This window comes from Muntiacus reevesi, chromosome 3 (assembly GCF_963930625.1).
Source record: "Muntiacus reevesi chromosome 3, mMunRee1.1, whole genome shotgun sequence".
Taxonomy (NCBI): Eukaryota; Metazoa; Chordata; class Mammalia; order Artiodactyla; family Cervidae; genus Muntiacus; species Muntiacus reevesi.
Window position 1 is genome coordinate 5714478 of NC_089251.1, and position 25251 is coordinate 5739728.

The 25251-nt window shown below is 52.3% G+C and overlaps 1 protein-coding gene, 1 non-coding gene and 1 pseudogene across 6 annotated transcripts in view; 2 read left to right on the forward strand and 1 right to left on the reverse strand.

The window, feature by feature from the left end:
* Positions 1-99, forward strand: LOC136165711 (U6 spliceosomal RNA; annotated as a pseudogene).
* A 5540-nt stretch (positions 100-5639) lies between these two features.
* FUBP3 (far upstream element binding protein 3) overlaps positions 5640-25251 on the reverse strand; it is a 51332-nt gene continuing 31720 nt past the window's right edge. For 4 of the 5 annotated variants that reach the window (XM_065928242.1, XM_065928241.1, XM_065928245.1 and 1 more), the window contains 12 exons: positions 24755-24853; positions 22041-22145; positions 20923-21025; positions 19783-19883; positions 17295-17436; positions 13309-13469; positions 12498-12571; positions 12078-12158; positions 11870-11946; positions 9158-9229; positions 7887-8014; positions 5640-6995 (listed from right to left, as the gene is read on the reverse strand). In XM_065928242.1, coding sequence (XP_065784314.1) covers positions 6987-6995; positions 7887-8014; positions 9158-9229; positions 11870-11946; positions 12078-12158; positions 12498-12571; positions 13309-13469; positions 17295-17436; positions 19783-19883; positions 20923-21025; positions 22041-22145; positions 24755-24853 — 1152 coding nt within the window. In that variant the 3' untranslated portion in view covers positions 5640-6986. The remainder of the gene's footprint in view (positions 6996-7886; positions 8015-9157; positions 9230-11869; positions 11947-12077; positions 12159-12497; positions 12572-13308; positions 13470-17294; positions 17437-19782; positions 19884-20922; positions 21026-22040; positions 22146-24754; positions 24854-25251) is intronic. The other variant, XM_065928244.1, reaches the window with a different exon arrangement.
* TRNAG-CCC (transfer RNA glycine (anticodon CCC)) lies at positions 20116-20188 on the forward strand. Its single transcript has one exon. It is a non-coding gene; the product is annotated as a tRNA-Gly (tRNA).

Consider the following 25251-nt stretch of genomic DNA (forward strand, 5'->3'; position numbering starts at 1 on the left):
TTGCTTAGGCAGCACATATACTACAATTGAAATGATATAGAGAAGATTAGCACAGTCCTTGCACAAGGATGACAAGTTCATGAAACATTCTATATTTTTATAGGCTTCCTTGGTGGTAAAGAATCTGTCTGCAATGCAGGAGACCCAGGTTCCATCCCTGGGTCAAGAAGATCCTCTGGAGTAGGAAATGCAACCCACTCCAGTACTCTTGCCTGGGAAATCCCATGGACAGAGAAGCCTGGTAGGCTACAGTCTATGGGTCGCAATAAGTCGGACATGACTGAACAACTAACACTTCCACTTTTCTTTCAACTGACTCACTGGAAAAGACTCTGATGCTGGGAAAGGTTGAAGGCGGGAGGTGAAGGGACAACAGAGGATGAGATGGTTGGATGGCATCACCGACTCGATGGACATGATTTTGAGCAAGCTCCAGGAGTTGGTGATGGACAGGGAAGCCTGGTGTGCTGCAGTCCACGGGGTCACAAAGAGTCAGACACAACTGAGCGACTGAACTGAACCGATAGCTGATTTACTTTGCTATACAGCAAAAATCAACACAACATTGCAAAACAGCTCACTCCACTAAAAAATTAATACAAAATTGAATACTCATCAATGTGATTCATTTCATTAAAATTAAAAAGGAGATAATTCATGTGATGATGTCTATGAAAAAACATGTGAAAAAAATGCAGAAAAAGCATGTGAAAAATTCCACACCCATTCATGATAAAACTGGCAACATAGGATCAGAAGGGAACTTCTTTACCTGATAAAATGTATGTACGACAATTGTACAACACACATAATTAATGGTGAGTTATTGAAAGTGTGCCCTAAGACTGCAAACAAGACCACTCTTCCTCCTTTCAGCTGACAGTGTGCTGGCAGTCTTGGCCAGTCATAGGAAGCAATAAAAAGAAACAAATGGTATAAAGATTGAAATGCAAAAAAAAAGACACCATCATTATTTATAAATGACATGATTCTGAACATAGAAATGCTATATAAATCTACAAGTTATTAGAATTAATAAAGAATTCAAGTAAAGTCACTGGAATCAAAGTTAATGTGTAAGCATAAATTATATTTCTATCACCAGCCAAAAAAGTGAAATGGAAAAATATCATTTTGGATAACAGCTAAATATAAAAAACCCAGGAATCAATGGAAAAATGTGCAAGACTTATATACTAAAAACCATAAAAATTATAGAGCAAAATCAAAGAACTAAACAAGAGACAGGGATATACCACGTTCATAGACTAGAAGAGAATGTTGTTAGGTTGTCGATTCTTCCTATAGATTCAGTGCAATCCCAATCAAAATCCTAGCAGCTTTAAAGTCATTTTTGTGATCTGCCTGCAATGCAGGAGACATAGGAGTCCTGGATTCCATCTTTGGGTCAGGAAGATCCCCTGAAGGAGGGCATGGCAATCCACTCCAGTATTTTTGCTCAGAGAATCCCATGGACAGAGGAGCCTGGCAGCCTACAGTCTGTGGGGTTGCAAAGTGTCAGACATGACTGAGTGTGCACGCATCTCCTATAGCTGCCCAGAGTTTGGGGGACCCATGAGCTGGGCCTTGGATCATGTGTCCTGGGGAGACCCAGAGACCCCAGGGGAAGCTTAGAGGATCCGTGCTGAAGCTGACATTTGTTTCAGATCTCAGCCTGTCCTGGCCCTCAGAGAGGAGCAGAAAAAAACATCAAAGCAGTCAGAAGCCGTGGACTCAGTGACTGCTCTAAGCTGCTACTTCCTGAGAGCTCAGGATAAGCCAGGGCTTTACATATAGTCATGGACCCTCCCACTCAGCCCCAAGATCTGGGAGGCAGTTGTTATCCCCACACTGTGGATGAGGAGACTGTTGAGCAGTGGCTTGAGTTTGTATGTTTAAACTTTCCACTCTGTTCCCCAGGTGGGCTGAACCTGTTAGATCTCTCTAGAACCAACCAGGGGGCCCTCGAACATGTCTGTCTCTGTCCTTGGCGGGGCACGATGGACAGGGTTTACAGTCGAACTGAGGGCTGAGTCCTGCTCTGCGATCTCCAGATCTGGGGTGTGACTTTGGCAAGAACCTACTCAAACCTGTTTCCTCATCTCCCGTGTGGGTACCCAGAGCCATGGGGCTCTTGCAGGAAAGTAAATTACAGTCTGTTCTTGTTATTTGCAGTGTGATGTTCTATAAAGTTACAGAGACACTGAACCTGTGAATGCTGAACCCTTGCTCCTTGGGGAAATATAGGCTCACTGCAGTTTTTCAATCAACTGGCCAGCACATAACTTTGCTTCATTTGTGTTTCTCTTTTAAAGACATCTTATATGCATATATATACACACAGTTGTTGTTCAGTCACTAAATTGTATCCAACTCTTTGCAGCGACCCTATGGGCTGCAGCACACCAAGGTCCTCTGTCCTCCACAATTTCCCAGAGCTTGCTCAGACTCATGTCCATTGAGTTGGTGATGCCATCTAACCATCTCATTCTCTGCTGCCCTCTCTCTTTTTGCCCTTAATCTTTCCCAGCATCAGGGTCTTTTCCAATGAGGTGGCTCTTTAAAGCAGGTGGCCTGAGTATTATTGCTGATTCATTAATATTGAACTCACAGCCAACAGCACCTCATGCTTGCAGAAAGCTTACCTTGCACCTGTGTTTTCTCTGTAAAGCACATCATTAGACAGTCCTACCTCAGGGGTAGCATTGTAAATGCAAAATCACCCAGAGAAAGCACAAAAATGCAAAATAAATGGCACTAAGGAGAGTGCTGGGAGGAAGGAGCCTTGCTTATGGGATGAGCTGGAACTGGAAGGCAGACTGTTTGCCTGGTTCATCTCAGCTGGGAACATGGGAACCAGGCAACTCGATTTTTTTTTTTTCTGTTAGGAATGACCACAAAAGTGTGGTGAGTATTAATCTTAAGGTTATAAATACATTTTAGTGAGTAGGTGAATTTGCAAATACAGGATCAGTGAGGATGACTGACTGACAGGGCCTCGTCCGTGGTTGTCACGTGGCACCAACTTTTACAACTGTTTCCTCCTCCTACCAAGCACCTCACTTGGTGGAGATGGCAGGGTCCCCGCTCCTTGACCATGAGCTCCTGGTGGGCAATTGTGTTTCTCTCGATTGAAGTCTTAGGTGAAGCAGAGCATAGAACCTGGCAGAGAAATGGCCTGCGCACTTGGGTAGATAAAGGCAGTTGACTTGCCTCTGACTCTGAGCCCTCATCTGTGAAAGGGGAAGCGTGGACCTGCCTGGCTCCCCAGGTGTGGAGACCCCCAGCAGAGGAAATGTCTGGAAGGGGCCAGAACCTTCTCGGGAGATGCTACTCACAGGCCTGCAAGACAAAGGCCAGCAAAGATTCCCATTGTTCCAGGGCTGCCTTCACCTGCCCTTCCACCCATCCAAGACGCGGACCCAGACCAGCACCCCCTGCGGGATTGAGTGTCAGTCCACTTTCTGGCCATTAATCTCAAAGAGTCTATCAGGACCATTTGCATTAGCCCATCTTAAAAAAACCCCAGCTGGGTCCCGCGGGCCAGACGTGGGCTCAGGAAACAGTGCTGCTCTAGCCAGCTAGAAGCAGAGGCTCCATGGCGTCCAGACTCCAGCTTGGACCAAGCCCTGCACCACGCGGTCTGTACTCCAGCCAACCTGACTGCATGAGGATGTCATAGATGATCACCTCTGAGAGGGACGCCTCCTACCTGAGACCAGGGGTACTGATGAAGGCACCCTGGCTGGAGGACTCACCACCCCGGGCCCAAACTCTTGGGTGGGTGGGGAACAGCCTGGGTGGGTCCTTGGAACCTGAGCTTAGGCGGCTGGCAGAGACCAGGCGTGCCCGTGTGATGGAGAGCGGGAGGTGAGGCGAGAGCTCTGCAGACAGCCTGGGCCCCCGCCCCGCCTCCGCCGCCTCCCCCAACACACAGACTGTCCTTCCCGTGATGACCATGCAGCTTTCTTAATGGAACACAATCGCTGAACTTGGTACATTTCAAGCACTTTAGCCTTCCAGGACACCAGACTGCTGATGAAAACCATCTTCCGTGGGCGCCATGTTAATGAGAGGCCAAATTTCATATGCTTGCAAACTTTCCCCCCTCCTCCCGCTGTACTGCACCCCACCCCCCCTCAATAAAAGGTTGCATCAGAGAGAGAGAGAGAGATTTCCATAATTTATAGTATGGGCATTTCACTGGGGACAAGCGCTAATCTGTACTTACCGATACATTTAAGAAAATGCATCCTCCCGCAAGCCTGCGCCATTTATGACTCTTGGCACAAACCGCAATGCTCAGTCTTCAATTAAGGGACACCTTAGGGTTCATTATCACACAATCGCTCCCTGTGAACCATGCCAAATGCTGTTTTGGCACGGAGCTTGGAAGATGAATTAGAAGGAAGTCTTCTCTGTAATGCCGTCTCCCTAAATCCCATTCCCACCATCAGCGTTTATGCCCTTCTCTGGCGCGACCCCCTCCTTCTTTCCAAGTGGCTTTTACTATTCAATTTCTCAACGTCAAAGTCGATTCTCTAGAGGTGTAGTCGGAGATGCCACGTCTCCTTTTTGTCTTCCGGCTCTCAACAGGCCTCAGAATGGCTACAGATGGGCGGCTCTCCACACCCCTTGTTGGCCTAAAGGAGCCACAGATGCTTTTTTTCCCCCTCCTCTTAAGAGCCTGGGATAGAGAGAAGAAAAGGGACCAGAACGGGAGTCACACGCCATGAGAATGAGCCATAAGGAGCTTCTAAACAGGGTCCTCCTTGCAGCCCTGTGTCTGAACGAAGAGTTGCCTCGCGCAGGGCTCACAGCAGAGAGGCGAGTTCAGAGCTCTGTTCAAAGCTGGTCGCTTCCACCAACAGGAAAGGAAGCAGGAAAGAGTTCAAAGACCCATCTCCTTGCCCCCTCAAAAACCCTCCAGTCCAGGGCCCACACTGTGTCCATGTGTCGTGAATCCATAGGGCCCTCCCTGGCTTCAACTTGTGAGTAAGGGCACCCCTTTTTGTCTCCTTCATGAAAACAGTGAAACACTTCCCAGCTTGCCCAGCTGCCCAGGTCCCACCACTGCTGTGGGCTCAGAGAAAACAGCACCCATCCAGCGACGGGGCGGGGCCCGGGCCGTGGATGCATCGGGTCACGTCCAGACCGCCCTGTTTAGGTTCTGACTTCCCAGGGGTGTGCGGGGTGATGGGCGGGAGGCAGCTGATTCAGCCACAGGAACATGCGTGGACCCCCCCTGCCTCCCGGATCGTGACTCCCCTCAATGAATCTGGCTCCACTTACGAGGACAGCGCCCCCATGCAAGGAGACCTGTTATAGGCTTCTTGGTGTCACACCCATGTCTGGAGATGCGTAGATGTGACTGACAGGTAACAGGGGCTGATGGTAACCAAGGCTCTAAAGTCAAAACTGTCAGACGATGCGTAGCCATTAAGATAAAATTAGTTTAACAAAGGAGTTGCAAATGCAGACTGTGCTCCGATCAGCTTGGGGTCACGCAGCACAAGGGGATGGGCTGAGACGCCTTGCCTTTCTTTGCGGGGGTGCGCAGGGGTGGGCAGGGACGGGCAGCGGGCAGGGGCCAAGGGAATAACAAGAAGACGGGAAGCAAACAGACTGAAAGATACTTTGCCCACAAGATGTCTTGTGGAAATTTTATTATGTAGAGTGTAAAATGAATTGTCAGTCAAATAAAAAGAACACGTCTTTTTTTTTTTCTTTAAAAAACATGCATAACATTTTCCAATTGCCTTTTTTAATAGTTAGACATTTCAAGCATTTTAAGGAAAAAAAGGAGAAATCCCCCCCAGACACTGTAACTTCAGTACATCTCAAACGGAATGTCCCCCAGGTCAATTGAAAAATGCAAGAAAAAAATAGCTTCAATTCCGTTTTCCTTTCCTTTAAAAATACATGTTACCTGTACAAGATACCTACAGTAAACACTGGAAATCATATTATCCCTTTTATTAAATCAAAATTATTTAATTCATATTGCGGTTAATGCTAGATTTATTTATTCATCTAGTTAATTTGACAAATATTAAGAAAATATTTAAAAGAAAAAAGCAAAAAACACCTTGGAATTAAAAAATAGTTACTACATTTTTATGCGGTTTAATGTTCCACAGTGTTTGTTAAAAGTTATATTGAATTCATTTTTAATATTAAAAATAACAGTATTTATATTTCTGAGAGAATAGAGAAAGGTTTTTTGTTTTGTTTTTAAAACAAGCTTGGAGGTCTTAGATACACAATTGCAACTGGTAGATAATGGAGACATGAAAAAACATCTGCTAAACACACAAAAACATTTTTATATTAATAACCCCTTTAGAACTCTAGAAATTATACAAACCCTATAAAATGCCCCCTCCCGATCCCTGTTGGACAGCAATACAATTATCTGTCTCAATTCAGAATTCACATAATTAATTACAATACATAATAGTTCAGTTTTTTAAAAAATGCAATAAAACCAGACAGCCAAGATACAAGAAATTAGAAGTAAAACATTTAATGAATTTACACATTTAAGAATATTTAAATACTGTTTAAAAATTTTTTTAAAGAATTTGTTACAAACCACCTAAGACTTCCAAGCCACTTTTTCTGTTGCAACAGAAAAAACTGTAAATAAAAAGACACACGAACAAAACAAAAACAGAACACACCATGTTGAAATGTCACTGCTCTGAGGCACATTCTGGTGCCAGAATTTGCAGGTATTGCTCCAAAAAGATTCCCAGAGCTTACACATTTGAAGTAACAAACAAAAATAATGAAACAAAAATTATCAGCGATTTTTAGTAACTAATTCTCCCGATTTTTAGAAAAATTCTGTTAATCTAAATATAGTGTTTCACAGAACAAAACAAAGGTTCTTCATCAAAGGGTTTGCAAATCTGAAAACCTCTGTTACAAATAGGTTTCTGCTCACAATGATTTTGAGGGGAGGGGAGCCGCGGGTCACGGTCCTACTGCTCCTGTGGAGGGAAGGGGGAGACGGGTTAGTCTGAGGGCGGAGCCCCATGCTGGTCTGCTGTCGGGGGCTCTGTCTGCAGAGAGGTGACGGGCGCTGGCACATGCACGCTTGGGCGTGCACACACACACACACACACGCGCGTGAGCACCGATGTCTCAGCACCTTCCCGGCCTCGCACCCCAGGCTCTGGCCCAGACAAACTCTTACACGAGGCTCGGGCACCTCCTTCCACAGGGATTCCGCGCAGGGAGAGGGGAGTGAGCGAGTGACACCTCTCCTCGGTCACCTGCCGCTCCCCCGACCCCCGTCCTCACAGGGCCCAGCTTCCCAGGGAGACGACGGGCTGGTCTGGGGCTTCAGGGCCTGTGGTCACCAAGGGACTGTCCCCAGGGACCTGACTGGCATCAGGTCACCTGAAACGCGGCCTGCGGGAGTACTTGGTCCCCCGTCTTCCCCGCATTTGGAAGAAAACTGTTTCCGGACCGAGCCCCTCTGGTTTCTGGCCTTTGAAGCGGTGGACTCGCCCCCCGCCTGCTGCCCCCACTGCCGACCGGGGACAAGCGTGACAGCCTGGCCACCCCGCCCTCTTCAAGAACAGCACTGGGCCGTGGCCACCAGTCCCCAGGCGCAGTGCCAGGCCTCCCAGGGCTGGCTCAGCCTGGCACGCTCACTTACAACTGGGAGCCTGGGTCCAGAGGAAGGCACCGAGGCTGCTCAGCCTGGCAGTCTGGGTTTCCCTACGAGGCTCCAATCTGTTCCAGCAGGGGCGAGCAGGGGGCCAGGGCGGCGGCTCTGTACAGCTCAGGCCCCGGGGTCAGGCACACATAGAGGGCTTGGGATGGGGAAGCGGAGGCCTGGGAGGTCCCAGCATCGCTGGCGAGGGGCTACAGACCTGGCTGGGGGCCTGTGCCTGCCCTAACGTCTGCCCGTAGAAGGCGACCTGCTGCCGGTAGTACTCCGCCCAGGCCATGGTGTAGTCCGGCGGGGTGCTGGCCTGAGGCGCGGTGCTGGCGGCGTGACCTGATGGACAAAGCAGAGAGCTGGGTACTGGGAGGCGAAGGGCACGGTCAGCCTGCAGGGACCGCCTCCCAGAGCCTAGTGGGCGCCTGGACCGAGCGCCCGATGCCCACGCGGTCCAGCCAGATGTGGTCTGCCCAAGCGGGGCTGCAGATAGCACGGTTATCAGCGCCTCCTCGCTTGGGCCCCGCTCCACACCAAGTCCGCTTCTCTCATCAGTCACGTTCTCTGCATCCGTCTGTCTGTCCAGCAACTCCCTGCCAGTGCCTGGGAGGTGGGAGGGCGAGGAAGCAGGTTCCCTGGCGGGGGTGTGTGTGTATGCGCCGGCACAGGGCATCCCCACCCATGTGGGTCCAGAATCTGGACCGTGGGGCTTGTGGGGTCCGGGAGGACGGGGCGCGTGCACCTTCACCAGGCGCTCCAGGTGACAGTGACCTTGCTGACGCCCGCCCTGGCCCCTAGAGGGGCTCCCAAACACAGGATGACTGCTGCTCTGACCGCACTCTTCCAAGCAGCAACTGACATCCTTCGGACTCAAGACACGAGACACCCCTTCTGACCACACCCAAACGTGCTGATTCAGCAGATGTGGGATGCACACAGAGGGCTCAGGACTCACTTTAAATGATTCACTTGAGGTAAGTTTTTTTTTTGGTTGCTGTTATTAAGTTTTCTCCTTCTCTTTTTTAAAAAAACTGAGTAAGTGGAGAAAACTGGCACAGCGAAGAGCTTACTCTGGAAGGAAACACCTCAGTCCCCACCCCAGCCTCAGAGATCCTGCTCAGAGTCTCACGTCCTCCCCGTTTCACCTGCCCCGTGATGGCCAGGGAGAGCCAGGTGGCAAGACGGCCAACAGCCCCCGGCCGGTCTGGCCCCTAACCAAGGGTCCTCACGTGGACGGCCCAGGCCAGCACTCGCCCTGGGTGCAGCCCGGAAGGGAAGATCGTGGAGCGGAGGGCGGCACAGGACACCCGCGAGTCTCGCTGATAGGGCTGGGGCGGGCGGCGGGGCAGGAGACAAGGCAGACGCCCAGATGGACGCACGCAGGGCACGCGGCGAAGGTGACAGCGAGCCACGGGCTCTGCAGCCCGCAGGCGTGGGGGCCCCGGGATGGGGACCTCCCTGAGAAGAGGCGGAAGCACTCACTCTGTTTTTTGTAGTAGTCCTCCCAGGCCTTGCTGTAGTCGGGCTGGCTGCTCTGTGGCTGGCTCTGCTGGCCTGTGTGGAGAACACAAAGGCGGTCAGGCCTTCGGGCTCCCCGGCCCACGGGCGCCGAGCCCCGCTCTCTGCACTCGCTCACTGGCCCGGGTGGCCCGGGAGGAAGGAGGCAGCAGGCCGGCTGGGGGAGGAGACAGGCCCCACCCAGGCCAGCGGGGGAAGACGCCACTGAGCCCCCTGAGGCTGGGCCGACCAGCAGGAGCGGCCTCGATCCCCCCGGGTCAGAGACCTGGGCTTCCGGGGGCAGAGCCTGAGGCCCCGAGTGCTGTCTGCCGCTCCCTGGGTCGGCCCTCAAATGCACAGAGTCCAAGTGGCACTGACCACTCCCTTCCCCTGCCCTTTCTGTTCCAAGACTGATGGCTGCCTCTGGACAAGGAGAAAATTACAGGAGGCACAGGGAAAGTTCCAGAAACTGTGCTCAAGATGACAAGACGAAGCACACGCAGCAAGGGACTGATGCCAAAATGTACACCTGACCCCCACCTGGCCCCGTGCTGCCCAGGGTGGGCCGGCGGGCGGAGGGCGCGTGTGGGGTGGGCCGGCGGGCGGAGGGCGCGTGTGGGGTGGGCCGGCGGGCGGAGGGCGCGTGTGGGGTGGGCTGGCGGGCAGAGGGCATGTGTGGGGTGGGTTGGCGGGCGGAGGGCGCGTGTGGGGTAGGCCTGCCCTCCTCTCTGAGTTACTGGGTGCAGAAAGGCTGGGGTGGGAGGCGCAGAGCAGCAGTCTGCCTGGGGAACGGAGGCGGGGTTACTAGACTTGACCACAAACAAGGCGGGACCTTTCTTCTGCTGAGGGCTGGCCTGTATGACCACCTGTGAAGGCCCCACCAATGTCCTTCCTTCGGCTAGAATCACCGCCTGCAGCAGGTGGGAAGCTCAGTTCAATCGCTCAGGCGTGTCTGACTCTTTGTGACCCCGTGAATGGCAGCACGCCAGGCCTCCCTGTCCACCACCAACTCCCGGAGCTTGCTCAAACTCATGTCCATCAAGTCGGTAATGCCACCCAACCATCTCATCCTCAGGCAGGAAGGATGTACTCAAAATCAGGTTTCATGGCCTAATGCTTTCCCTAAGAGTTAATTTACTGAGGACTGAGAGGGAAATGGAGTTGGGGAAAGAGTCCCCTCCCTACACTGGGGCAGGATCAGACTCAGACTTGGACGCTGATGACAAGAAGGCAAGGCATGAGGAATGGGGCAGTGGGAGCACCCCGCTCAGACGTGGAGGGCGTGGACAACAGGATTTTTCTTCTCAACAAGATTTCACAGACTAAAACCAAGTCTCAGTTCCCGAGTAAAGCAAGCACACCGCAGAGGAAGGCTGGGAAAAGCAGGACGAGCGGTGTTCCTCTGACTGCGTCCATGTGCCTCTGCCGGCTCCTCACCCAGCTGGGCCTGGGGCGGCAGTGGGATGGGCTCTGCAGGAGCCCCCTACTCAGAGATGGACGTGAACCCTGCAGCTTCACGGGAGAGCCTCCCCACAGCCAGGGGCTCCTCCCCGGCTCTCTGTCCTGGGTGATGGGCACGGGGGAGCCCGGCCAGGCCGCTTCCCATGCTGGGGGTGCCTTCTAATGGAACAGGAGGAAAGAAAGTGTACCGGGCTGTGAGGTGAGTGAGCACAGTGCTATGGGGAGGGGAGGACCTGGGTGGTGTGAAGGTGTTCGTGGTGCAGTTCTTAAGGATATTCTGCATGTTTAAGACGTTTTGTTAACAAAATGCTGGGGAAGAGAAGGTAAAAAATACAGCCATGCAGTGTCAGAGCTCATGGGTACTTTAGAAATCAAATCCAAATCCTTCATTTCACTGACAACAGAACTGAAGCCCCAGAGAAGGGGGGACACGCCTAAGGCCATCCAGCCAGGCTCCAGACTCCTGGGTGCCTCTCCAGCTACGGACCTGACAGGTGCCTCGGGCAGGGTTCACAGCCAGCGCTCTGCTGGGGCGGGGCAGGGCGGGAAGGGGTGGAACCCCAGGCCCAGCCCAAGAGCAAAGCTGCAGCGTGTCCAGTGGCCTGGCGCCGAGGGAAGCCTGCCGACGCGCTGAAGAGCGCTTTCAAAACACCGCCAGGCTGGCCCTTCAGATGTCCAAAAACAAAAGAACAGAAGGTAAACAATTTTGTGGGGCTTTTGGTTTTTTGGGGGGAAGCCTATGAAAAATAAGCTCTACCAGCAAGAGAACTCAAGAATGAGTTCCTGAATATGATGCGGGGCTACAGAGCGGGCATGGGTATGATTCCAACAACCTCTTTCTGTTTTACAATCACTTTTCTTTGAGAGTAGATTCTCTAACTGTGTGTTTTCTGAAAGTTCAGGAGATAGAGTCCCGTCCTAAGGTGGTGCCAGAAGAGCAGACAGGAAGGAGGCCGCCTGGGGTCCAGAGGTGGAGAGCGGGCAGGCACCCAGTGTGGGGGGAGGCAGGGTGCGGGGCAGGGGTCCTCAGGTCAAACCACACTCTCAGGGCTCGCAGGCCTCTCGGACCCTTGGCCGGGGAACAGGGGTGAAGGCTGCAGCCCTGAGGAGGACGGGTAGGTGGGACAGAAGGGTTTGAGGAGTCGTCAGGCCCTGTGTCCCCACCCAGCTGGAGGTACGCCCGAGGCCCCAGGAGGCCTGTCTGGGACGGGGTCCCACCTCCTCCCGATCACTTACTTGGAACCTGCTGTGTGGGCTGCTGCCACGCCTGGTAGGTGCTGCCCCAGCCCTGGGTCAGAAAGGCGGGAGGACCACTGCGGAGGACAAGCGCCATTCACTCCAGGCCAGGCCACACCCCTCCCCAGGGAGTCCCCCCTCCCCAGCCCCGGGGAGCACCAAGGTCTCCCGGAGCAGCCAGGGCGCAGAGCAAAGGCAGGCCACTCACCTCACGGGGGCGCTATGGGGGTTTCCGTTCACTTTAGCAGCAATGTTTGGGAAGCATCCTGAGCTCCTTGGAGGAAAGGTGCTAAAAGAAAGCGGGAAACAGGTAAAGACAAGGGCTGCGGACCCAACACACGAAGGGCTTTCACAAGACTCCCTTCCCTGACCCAGCCCAGGGCAGGAAGCCCTCCCTGGGGAGGCTGGCCGGCCAGAGGACCCTCTGCCCTCTGGGCAGGCTCTTAGCCCAGCTCTGGTCAGTGAGCCACGGACAGGCCAGAGGGACGACGGGGACGGGTGAGAGCGACAGGGATGGGTCCTGCCCATGCCCCGGCCTTCCGGCTGGCATCCCCAGGAGCAGCTGGAAAGGAGGGCCTTCTGGGTGGACAGGGAATTCTCGTAGTCCACATGGGTGCAGAAGACTCACTTTTGATGAGGTGCGGCAGGCGGCTGGCTGAAGGGGCTCTGTCCAAAGGGTCCAGGAGCTCCGAGACTGGTCCCCTGTCAGGGCACAGAGGGGACTCTCACTGCCCGCCGGCCGCACCGGCGCCCTCTGCCCAGGCCCGCCCCGGGACGAACCACAGCCTCTGGGAAGACAGAGACTCGTGGGGTAAAGGCACCCTGCGGCACTCACTAGCCTTCCTTCCCCGTGGGAAGGGCCTGACTGCGGGAGCGGCTGCTGCCCCTCCGGTGGCCGATGCACCACGCCGCCAGTTCTGCACCACCACGCCTGCCCTGGCGTGCCGCCCTGGGGGAGGGACCAACCTGCTGGACTCTCCCGTCAACTTAGGCCGGCCCACGGCTCTTTCTGCCACTCTACGGCCCCTCTGAGGTGAGCAGTGGCCCATCTGTCCTCCATCAACACTCCCTTTCTTTATCTGCTTTGAGGCGCCTGAAACTAAAGCCAGAGTCAATGAACGCTGCCTGCGGGGCTGGCCGCCAGGGCGAGGCCCATGGGGGTCCGGGGGCAGAGCTGGGGGAGGCTGCCGCCCGGCTGCTCCTCTAGCCTGCGGGGCTGCGGCTCGGGCCGGAGCGGCGGTGGCCGGGGGAGCCCTGCGCTTCGGGGCCTGGCCACTGTCCCTGCGCCGAGAGCTCGCCCCTCGGCAATGGGGGAGGGGCTGCTGCCCTCACGGCACCGGAGGACCCGGAGGCCAGGAAGTGTGAGGTTCGGGGGAAGCAGGTACCTCGGACATACAAAAGAAACCCCCCCGACTCGGCGGCAGGACCCGCGTACGTACGCCAACTTTCTCATCTATGAGGTGTCTGGCCACCTCGATCTGCGGAGGGAGCCCCCGGATGGTGAATATCCGCAGGCTGGGGTCGGTACTGGGAGGGGGGTTCCGCTGAAGCTCCACGTGCGCTCCCGACTGCTGGTTTATGCTCTTGATGTTCTCGCCCCCTGTGGGCGGGAGGACAGATGCAAGGTAAGCGGTGACTGCGGCAAACCCCAAGCTTGGAGCTCACCCGGTATTCCGCTCCAGGGGAGGAAGGGGAGTTTTCTGCCCACCAGCGCTTGTCCTAGGAGTTGTCCTAAATCCTCTCCACTTATGCTTGAGAATGGTTCTAGCCAAAACTAGGGCTGTCTCAAGTGTAAAACCAGACTTCTGCGGTGAAGCTGGTCTTGCTCTCTGAGCCAGGCTGAGGCACAGACCCCTCAGAGCAGCCACTGGTCCCTGCCTCAACTGAGGCGCCCCAACTGCAGATTTACACACAATGAGTTCAGCGGGGGAAGGCCTCCCTCCTTCTCAGCCCAAGGACAGCCACCCACGGGCCCCTCCCTGGCACAATGGGGGTCTTTGGCCCTGGCGGGGGTGGGGGGCGGTGACTGCACAGCTGGTCCCCTCTCGCCACAGGTCGAACAGACGGCCACAGGCCCAGCAGCACCCAGAGCCCATCCAGAACCCATCCGGCCTTTAATCCCCATCCTGTCACTTCTCAAGTCTCCACCTTCTCCAAGGGTGGGGGCGGTCTAGACGGAGAGGCAGGTGGAGGGTGGCGGTCACCGAGGCCTGGGTGGAGCGGGGCTAATGAAACTGTAGCTGGACTCTGAAAACCTGGGAGAGTCCCAGTCTCTTAATGAAATTTGCGTAACAAAAGCTCCACAGCCTAACAATGGTTTGATTCTTCTTTTCAAATTTCACAGAATTTACAGATCCGCTCTGCTCTTTGGGGTGGGGTAAAGTCAGAATACAAGGAGAATTTGGAGCACAGGATTTTATAAAACTGAGGACAGTCTGTATAAAATTGGGAGCAGGGTACCAGGCAGCCCCGAAGGATCAAAGCAAAGGCTAGACATCGGTCTCTGTGTCACCCCTCCCCACCCAGAGTCAAAACCAACCTCCAGCTGTCATTTCATTGTAACGTGTCCACAATCCTTCACTCCCCAGCCCGCCCCACACCCGCACAGCTGGAAAGCCACGTGTACACAAAGCATCAAGGCGAAGGTAAGTGAGGGGCCCCACCCACAGGCACAGCCTGCTCCTCGTCTTGTCTCACCCTGAAAGCACAATGGGATTCTACGAGGGCCTGGGAGCAAAGACCGGGTCTGGGTTTGGCCGTTCTCCCTGAAGGCAGCGTGAGCGGCCCTCAGAATCACAGGAAGGAACCCAGGCGGCTGTGGGCATTCAGGAAAGCCTCGTTCAGCATCAGTTTGGGCACGATGCTAGCTGGGTTTAGGGTGGTGCTCAGTTTAAAAGCAAACTCATAAAAAGAGAAGCCCAGCTGACCCAAAGGCTGAATGGATGATTTTCTTGAAGGTCCTCTACAGTGTAAGGACAGTTTCCCTGTGTTTTCTGCCTCAAGCAAACACACAGTCCTGGGGGCAGCGCCAGCCTAGGCAAGAAAGTCCTAGTCTTCAGCAGCTTCTCTTTGCTTCCGGTCGGTACAAGCTCCTCCCAGCCCCCAAACAATTGACCTTTACCCACAGGTTGTGAATTTTATCTTCTCTGCATCGTGAAAAGCAGCTTTGCTCCTAGGCAAGAGCGTTTGGGGGGAGTGATAAAGAGCTAAGACTAGGTGGGAGACCCTTCTACTGACACCCCACTTCTGCCCAGACCGCTTGGTCCTGGAGGCAAGAGCATGAAAGGGCGTGTGTGCCCAGGCCTGAGAGCCCGCAGGCCCAGCCAGCCCCTCCTTCCGGTCGGGTACTCGGGCCTGCAGCCCCAGACTCTTCCCCAGGCGCCAGGCGCATGCTAATACAGTGAGGAGGCCCCGGCAAACTGCGAGGGGCCGGAAGGAGTTAATTTAAGTTCATCTTCCTGCAAAATGAGGTCACCAGCTTGGCACATGGTGGCTGTCTCCAGGCACATTCAGCAGCCTGCTCCATTCTTCCACCTGATGGGGGGCAGAAGCAACCCACCAGTGGCCCCCCGGCTGGACGTGAAATCGTAAAGCAATTAATCAAACCTGCTAAAAGGCCTGGCTGACAAGAGCAGGGCTGGCCACACTATCTGTCACCATTGCTGTATTTATCATGGAAATCCAGCAGGGGCCCAGGGAGGCGCAGCGTCTGTCCAAGGGCTGTAAGTGGGGGGAGTGAGGGGTAGGGGGTGGGAGCAGGCCTGCCTGCGTGTGGCGCCCCTCACCCCGGCGCTGTTTCCAAGAAAACAGGAAGACCTCAGACCCAGCCCTTGCGCGGAGGGAGTTACAGAAAGACCCCAGCTATTGCCCCAGTGAAATATATCCTGGTTTTCTGAGGCTGCTCCTGGAGTGGTAGGACACAGCATCCGTGACTGCTGCATTCTACTGCCTTTTTCCTCTGGGGATCGCTCAGGAGGACCTGATAGAGGACAGAGGACAGAGGGGCTGTCCTGTGAGTGCCAAGGCTTCACTGACTATGAGCAACCGTCACAGCAATGACAGACAGGCTCCGCCAGCTCTGGAGAAGACACTTCCCGTGAAACCCTCATTGACATGATGGTTCTCGAAAAGCACAGAAAAACCTAGATCTGACTCTCGAATTGCAGGGCGTCAGCTGGCTTTGTCGTCACGGCGGCAGGCCAGCTGACGGTCTGGGCCGCATGTCTGAATGACCGCGGCGTTTGGGCAGCTAACAAGGCCCACCGAACACCTCCCAGCATGAACATGCCCTGCCAGAAAACCAGAACAAGCTCACGGCATCCCTCCCAACTCTGAGAGGTAATGCCCAAGACAGCACAGATAACAGGAGATGAAACGTCGTAAGAGAGCATAAAACACAGTGTCTGAGAGCGGGGCCCAGAACAGATTCTGGGAGACGACTAAAGGCCAGCTCGGGGGCACGAGCCACGGCAGCTTCGGCTTTCTGGGGGTGAAGATGTCCCCGGGCCATGTTCTGTGGGATGCCAGCACCCCTCCACCAGCTAAGAGATGCCTGGTGATCACAGAAATTGGGAGAACTCTAGAGAGAAAACGGTATTTGTATCTTCCATATGTTGTCAAATACATACAAAAGGAATGAACTGAGAAGCAAAGAGAAAACCCGATGCTGAACAAGAGATTCCTGCCAGCTCAGGGGCTCGGCTTAGAGGGCAGAGAAGCCAGGCCTACTGCTTCAGAGTCCCAGACCTGCTCTCAGCAGCCTTTCTTGCCGAGCCAGCTCAGATGGCCCAGAAACCAGTCTGCTCTCTCCCTTGCTTTTCACTGAAGGAAGGAGCCACATTAGCCAGTAACAAGGGCTTCTTACCTAATGTTCTCTAAAACTCCTAGAAACAACTAGCAAATCAATTTTTATTTCCCTCCACAGGGTATCTGTTACTCATGGTAAACATGCTAAAAAGATAAAAGCCATTTTCACGTGTTGTGTCAATACAGACCAAACACCCAAATCCAGTAAGGCAAAAAAAGACACACTAGTCAGAAAGCAATCTTTGCTTGAGGAAATGATCTGAACGGTTCCTCCAAGTTCCTTGGAGGTGAGTTAATCCCCAATCAGTCCACTGACAAACATTCAGGGGCCCCTCACCTGCACCTTTCTAAAAACCTAGGCTGTTTCAACAGGCAGCTGGTCTCCCTTGTATAACATCTGTCTCCACGCGGTGATAAAGTATTCACTTTGCCCCATTCATGAGAAGGCCCAGGCAAGGAGGGTGCCTTCGAAGGCAGCAGAAGCCCTGCACCTGGCCCATTCGGTCAAGTGTCGAAAATGGTGTGAACCTCGAGCTTCGGAGGTACTGGACATTGTGGCCTGTCTGCCTTCAGGCCAAGCAGCCAGAGGGGGAGCACCAGCCCCCCGCGCACTGCTTACCTTTGCCGATGACGAGGCCACACTTGTCAGCCGGCACAGTGTAGGTCACCTCCTGGATGCCCCCGGGGGTCCCCACGCTCCAGTCGCCACGGCCGCGGCCTCTGCCTCTGGCTACTGCCAGGCCTCCGAAGCCGTCTCTTTCCTGGGAAGGAAGCGGAGCTCAAGTGACATTTCTGTCGCTGCCTCCAGCACTAGTTTTCCTCTCTGGGGAGGAGGCTAAGTGACAGGATGTAATCAAAGCAACACATTAGGACCTGAGCACCTCTCCCACATTTCAGATTCTGAAGTGCTCCTTTAAAACCAGAATTAATACAAATCACAGGAACGTTCAAGGAGACGTGTGCGGACAAATCATGTGGTTACATAAACAGCACAAACACACCCGACTAAAACAGGCAGTCAGGTATAAATTCTCAAGTCTGAAGCCCAATGCCTGATCCCAGAGTTTTAATCACAGGGCCCGGGCCCTTATCTACAGGCATCAGGAGCTGGTTTTCTCAGTGCTGAGCCTACCAGAAGCCTGGTATTAGATGCTGAAGAGCTACGTATGGGCTTTTGAAAGTGACATGTGAGTGGCAAGGGTGACTGTGGGCCCTCCCCCAACAAGGCTGCCGTAGAAAACAATACGACTCTGCTCTGAGAGTCAGAGTACCTTGCAATCCCAGGTGGCGCTAGTGGTGAAGACCCTGCCTGCCAATGCAGAACTGAGAGATGCTGGTGCGATCCCTGGGTTGGAAAGATCCACTGGAGGAGGAAATGGCAACCTACTCCAGTGCTCTTGCCTGGAAAATCCCATGGACAGAGGAGCCTGGTAGGCTACGGTCCATCGGGTCGCAAAGAGTCGGACACGACTGAGCAACTTCACTTTCACTTTCTTTCCTGGAGAAGGGAATGGCAACCTACTCCAGTATTCTTGCCTGGAAAGCCCCGTGGACAGAGAAGCCTGGCGGGGTACAGTCCATGGAGGTCACAAAGAGTCGGCTAAAGCACAGCACCTTGCAATCCAACCAGCAAAAAGAATAAAAGGATCAAAAACAAAAGCAGACCAACCCAAACTGGTTACCTCACTCCTCAAAAGAAGGAGGGGAAGCCAGGCACACCCACCCAAGGTCTGGGGCTGGAAGGGCCTCTGACGTGTTCTCACCGTTCGCCCAGCAGAGAGAAGGTCCTCATCCGACACCCAGGAGAGGAAGACCCCCTTCTCTCCAGGGTGAAGCAGCCATTCCAGCTTCTATCCCGTGAGGCGCTCAGGAGTGGCAGCCCTGAAAATCTTTCCAATGTTGAGGGGGATAACCCGGTGGAGCTGAGAGCTCCTTCAGGGACGGGGCAGCTCACAGACCCGTGACACAGAGCAGAGCATGTGAACCGGCTGCCATCGGCCAAGAGTGAACTGAATGTCTACCCGGAATCTAGACCAGCAGGAAGCCGAGCTGACGACTGCCTCCTGCGGCACTCTGCTTTTGGAGCGACAGACGACCAGCAAATAAGGTAAGGTAGGGATCTACATGAGAACACACACACGCAGCTGACTCTAGGAGGGGATGCCTCGGGCTCTGGGAGACAGGGCTGTCTCCTCCTCATCTCGCAGCTTCGCAGTTCTGGGATCATCAGTTCTTACCACGAAGAAGGATGTCAGAGAGCAATCTGTGATTCTTCTCTGAACCGGCCTCATCCTAAGAACTGACTGGAGACTGTGGGCAAAGCCCAAGCCATTCCTGGATATTCTAATTCAGGAATCTGGGGTGGGAGGAGTCCATAAATCTCTAACCTCAGCAGGTACCCCCAGATGACTCAGGGGATCATATGGGGTGTACCACCAGGTACAAACAACCCCCTTGGCTTCCTACTGAGAAAACTATGCCCAGAGGGACTCAATGGCTAGGTTGCCAAAGGTTACAGGAGAGATGGGATGGTGGCTTCTAACCTCTTGCTTCTTTCTTCAGCCCCTACTGTTCTCATATTTTTCCCACAAACCTGGGGGACATGACATGACAACCGACCACCAGCTACAGTAGCTCCCCAGAGCTACGTGTAACACAGCGGGGGGAGGTGTCACACAAGCCCGCTCACATTCCAGAGAAATGTGAATGTGAGCACGGAATCTGATGCCTGAAGACAGCTTTAAAATTCTGGCAGATCACAAAGTGCTTTCTAAAGCTAAGAGCAGACTTGACTTGTTTTATAATAGGTGTGCCCAACTGTTTGAAACCTGGCCAGCTGCACTGTGAATCCCTCAAGCAGCTTAAATAGTCAGGAACTTAAAGACAATCTAGATTCTGCAATAATAAAAACGCAGAAGAATAACAAACTGGCAGGGACAAAATAAAATGAAGGCAGTTAAAAGATGGATGGAGAGAAGCCGCTGGCTGTGATTTTGGAGGGAGTAACTGACGAGAATGCTGGTTTTCAGAAACGGGCTTGAGAGGGAGGACTGATCCAGGGTGCTTCTCCAGTGTGCGACATGAGAACTCTGCAGAGCCAGACCCACCTGGGCTGTGAGAATAAGCTCGCTGATGACATGTGCTGCGTGCTGGCATCGGTCCGGGGGTCCCATCACCTGTGCAGCTCTCTCCGGACTGATACCGTCATCTGTGGAACAAGACAGGAGAGCTGGGATTAGGAAAAGCCTGCTTCAGAAGGAAAACAAACATCAATGTGATTCGCAGTCAGTATTCCTACCACCACTGAAGGAGTAAGAAGAACACATCTCTAGATTCAGGACACATTTTAGGCAGGGAAACATGTGTGGCTTTCTGCACAGTCTCTGTCAATCCTCATTTCTAACGCGATTACAGCCATTTAAAAGAGGTATCACGGAACTTCCCTGGTGGTCCAGTGGTTAGGGCTCCACACTCCCAATGTGGAGGGCCCAGGTTGGATCCCTGGTCAGGGAACTAGATCTCACATGCTGCAACTAAAACACAGCGCAGCCAGATAAATAAAATGCTAAAAAAAGAAAAAATTACAGAAACTAAACTTGAAAACAGACTTAAGCTATGGCAGTATTTTCCAAATAGTAGTCTATCATGTCTTCCCATCTTCAGAGAGATGAGGAAAATTCACTGTAGACAATTTTGCTCATAAAAGTAAACTGTTAACACTTAAAGAACTGTCCTTAAGATTTTTTTTTTTTGGCCATGCCACGGGGCTTTGTGTGATCTCAGTTCCCTGACCTGGGACCCCCTGCAGTGAAAGCGCAGAGCCTTAAGCGCTGGACCACCAGGGAAGTCCACGATTTTTTAAAAATGGTTTTATCTTTAATCTTATGAAATAAAAACTAAGGTGTTTGCTTTTAAATCTTTAATTGGCAAATTAAAAGCTGGAAATGTTAATGTTGAACCCCACTCAACTTTTACGGGTCTGAAGAAAAAAAGGAAAAAGGCCTGGACACTCCTGGGCTAGCGTGTTCTGGTGCATGAAGGGTGACCCTGCCAGCAAATCCACAGAAGAAACGAGGGCCGGAGGAGAAACTGGACTGGAAATCTGGTAACAGCATGCTGCTGAAGACAGCGAGGGTGAGAGGGGTGGCCGAGAACATGCAGTGGGCTAACAAAACAAAGTCCGCGTTTCGTGGGGTGGTCTTCACTTCTTCATAAAGCTGAGGATTTCGAGACTCATCAAAACCAACCTGGTTTGAACTGAATTCTCACACCGGCATCGTTCTGGATCTTTTTGATCATTTCCCCATTTCTTCCTATCACAATCCCGACAGCAAACCTAGGCACAGATACCTGAGCACAGAGAAACAAAACCTTGTCAGCATTTTCCTGCAAACCTGTCTTTTCTGCAAGTCTGGTGTAAGTGTGTATACATGCAACAATTTTTATTACAACATATTTCTGGAAATGATACAATAAAGCATATTTTTTTCTCTTAGGAAAAATATTGTGGTTGATGAATGTATTCCTGTCCATTAAATGCATCTAGCAGGTCTGAGACTTGATCAAAAACAGTTATAAAAATGAAGTAAAGCAAGAATAAACCTGATAAAAGATTTTAAAAAATATTTAGGATTAAAAATTTATCTTCCAAATTCTATGAAATAAGCATTAATGTACCATACACGTTTGTACACGGTCCTTCACTCTTTTGTGGTAAAATACATGTGACACAGTACTTACCACTTTAACCACTGTAAACGTGCATTTCATCGGCATTAAATACCATCACAGTGCTGTGTAACCATCGCTGACGCCTATGCCCCAAACCTTCTCATCCCCCAATAAGCAGTCAGCATCTGTGAAACCACGGCCCCTGGTAACCTCTATTCTACTTTCTGTCTCTCTCCCTAGTCTAACACTTCATGTAGGTGGAACCATACATCGTCTGACCTTCTGCATTTGGGCTGAGTTTATCAAGCATCATGTCTGCAAGATCCACTCATGCTGTAGCAACATCAAGGATACATTACAATCCCATTCCACCTCATCAGTAAAACAGGCTTAGGGGTTAGATACAATCACAACACAGGTCACCACAAAAACCTGGACGTTGGTCTTCATCTGGGCAGTGGGGTAAGCTTTGAAGCACAACCCCAAGCCAGGGGGAAAGACCCTAGTCCCTGAAATGCACGCGGCTGGCATCCCTCACTACAGCTGACACTCATTCCATACACCCCCAGGAAGCAAGCATACTTGTCGGGTTTTGCAGATGAGACACGAGTTAAATAATTTGCTCAAGGTTGAAGGCCAACAGAACATGACCTTCAACCTTAAGCTTGCCTACTAACCTGTAACTCAAGCATACCTCTATACTGCCTCCTCCCATTCGAGAGCTGAAATCACCGCGCACCCCTCGAAAGTCAGCTTGGTCTTTCTCTCGGATGATTTCTAAGACCATTTCTCTCGCTTGCTGCATAAACACAGATAAAAGGCATTAAGGAAAACAATCCTGAAAAAACACATGACACCAGGTGAAAGATTAAACCCTCTTACATTGGGCTCAAAGCCTTGGAAGGTGCTCAGCTATGGGAGAACTCACTGTGTTGTATGATTATTGTTGTTACACGGGACGGGGGCAGGCTGCTGGTGAGCAGCACAGCGTGTATATCAAATCTTAAGTGTCCACACAGATACGGGTTCACTGTCTGCTAAAGCCGGAGGTGGGTCAGCACACTTGGGCTGGGTCAGAACTCGACTACAGTCGTCCCACCACACTTGGGGTGTGCCTTCTCTTTCTGGCGGGGAGAGGGGGTATCTGAGAGCTCTGCCTGTGGGGTAGCTTTCTCAGGAGAGAAGCTCCGGGGAGGTCAAGGGAAGAGGTCAGCCTGGGAACCTGCAAATACCTTCTGGCTTGCAGAGCTCGAGCGTCTCCTCCCAAAGGCAAGCCCATGCCCCACACCGATCCATCTCTAAGGCACAACCAGGGTCCTCTCCCCTGGGAGAGCCCTGAGTCAGTCCATCCCACCCGGGCCAGCACCAGCCCAAGGAGCCAGGGCGAAGGAGCAACCACATGTAACAAGTCAAGGTCTTGTGGGAACCCAGAAAAGGTCCAGGTTCTGGAAAAATCAGATCAAACAACAAGAAAAACCAAAACAGCAATGTCCTAGGACATTTGGAGAAACTGGAATGTGGACTGACTATAAGATGATGTCATGGCATTATTATTATTTTCTTAGGCCGCTTTATAATAAAGAATGGAGCTTTCTTCTTAGGAGACACACACTGCAGGATTTAGAGGTAAATGTTGTATGTGTGTGCTCAGCTGCGTCTGACTCTTGGCAACCCCATGGACTTGTAGCCTGACAGGCTCCTGGAATTTTTTAGGCAAGAATATTGGAACTGGGGTACCATTTCTCTTCTCCAGAGGACCTTCCCAACCCAAGGATTGAACCCTCGTCTCGTGCATTGGCTGGGGGTGGTTCTTTACCACTGAGTTACCTGGGAAGCCCAGAAAGCTGTTTACTCACAAAAGGTAAAGCAAAAAAACTAAAAAATATATAGACACACACACACAAATGGTATAAGCAGGTTGAGGGTATTCAGATGTTCACTACACTATCTTTTCAACTTTTATATTTGCAATTTTTCATAATAAAAAATTTGGAAGATTAAAAAAAAAACACCAAAGAACAATTTACCCTAAATACAGCAGACAGCTTCTCCCAAATAAAAAATACAAAAAATACAGTTTTAAAATTAAAAAATAAAAACTAAAAACTTTCCTTTATAATAATTTTCCTGCAAATTCATGAAACATCAATAAAATTAGCTCTCTGCCCAGGTATCTTTTCTATAAAAAAACAAAAACCAAATGTTCCACTAGCAAAGGAAAGAGTGGAGGTTTTCTGGGACGTGGCTTTTCTCTGTCTAGCCGGTTCTTCCCTCCAACTGAAGAGCTCTACAATGCACAGCAGTGGAGTCCACAGGCTGGACTGGATGAGCCAAGTGCGGAAGGGTTAGGTATAGTCTTTCTGCATTTAAAGAGGCTGGAAACTCTGGGGGACCTGACGGGGCTGAGTGAAGGGAGGGTGTGAAGGGCCGTGTTGCTGACCAGAACCTAGGCAGAGCAGCCAGCGCGATCACCTGCCCTCAATCCTGTTTTCAAACCATTGTTTTATATGAAGACCTTGACCAGAAAAAAGTGTTATCAGATGCTATCTACCAGGGACCATCATCTGAGCTCAGCTGAATGACAGTATTAAGAACTAGGGGAAATCTTTGGCCAGAGACTGGTAGCCTTGGCCGGCTCAAAGCCTCAAATCCCCTACAGAGGAGAGCTGTCGCTGTCGGGCTGGCTCTCCAAGGTGTGTTGCTCTGGGGCGATTCAAAATGCAGCAAAGGCCGGCAGAAAAACGAGTGTTCCTGTCTCATGGGGACAGACACGCTCCCACACCCACTCCTGCCAGCAGTCACAGAGCTGGAGGGTGGAGCCCCTGGGTGACTGAGACCTGAGCCCCTGCCCGCTTTCGGCGCTGGGGGCAGTCCTCCGAGGCACATAGGGCGCCTGCGATGAGGGCATGCACGCGCCTTCCGTGGTCCAGGCATCTTTTTAGTCACCTCCCACCTCAGCCAGCTGTCTTGTCGAAATGGGTCAAGGGAACAAACGAAAGCCACAGGGAACCTACATCTGAGCTGACCACAGGTCAGTATCAGAAACTGCATCTGATCAGAGTTGCACCAGCCAACAAAATGGTCTGCACTGTGGATAAACTGTGTGTCAGCTGCCCCTGCTGTAGCCATGTACAGCTGGCTCTGAGCACTTGAAACGTGGCCTGTGTAAATAAGGGACTCACTTTTTATTTAATTTGAACGATTCCAACAGCCACTTGTGGCCCAGCAGTCCTGGTACTGGGCAGCACGACCCAGTTCTTCTCACCCTCAAACTTGGAGAAGACAGCTTACCTTAAATCAAGGATCACCCACCTTACGATTTCCCAAATGACATAAAAACACAACAAGTATACTACCAAGTGATGCCACCACACCCGGGACCTGCCTGACCCACCGTTTCTCTCCTACCTGAACTTTAAACGTGTCTCCGGTGATGCGAAGGGGCTTGTCTGCTCCCGTGGGCAATGGGCCGTCCTGGATCATGACCATCTTCACGCCGGTCCGCTCCTGTGGGCGCACACAAGTCCTCAGCAGAAAGCCTACGGCCTCTGAGGACTCGGCTCTGTGAGAGCACATAGGCCACAACTCTGACCTGCAACCTCAAAGGCCCTGAGCCCTGAAATGAGAGCTTGTTCCTAAAGCAATCTGGCAGCAAAACCAACCCAAACCCATGGAAGCGCCCTTCCAGTCCTCCTCTCAGACTGTGACTAGTACTATGTTCAGCCGTGGGAATCTCCACCTGATTACAGGGTGCAGCCCCGGAACCTGCTGGGGTGTTAGATCCTGAAGCACGCCTGGCCCCACGTGTCTCAGACGAGGGATCTGGAGCTCAGAGCAGTTCATGAAGCATTTATTCAGTAGTGGGCACGTCGTTCAGGGTCTCACGTAAATTAAAAACAATGGGT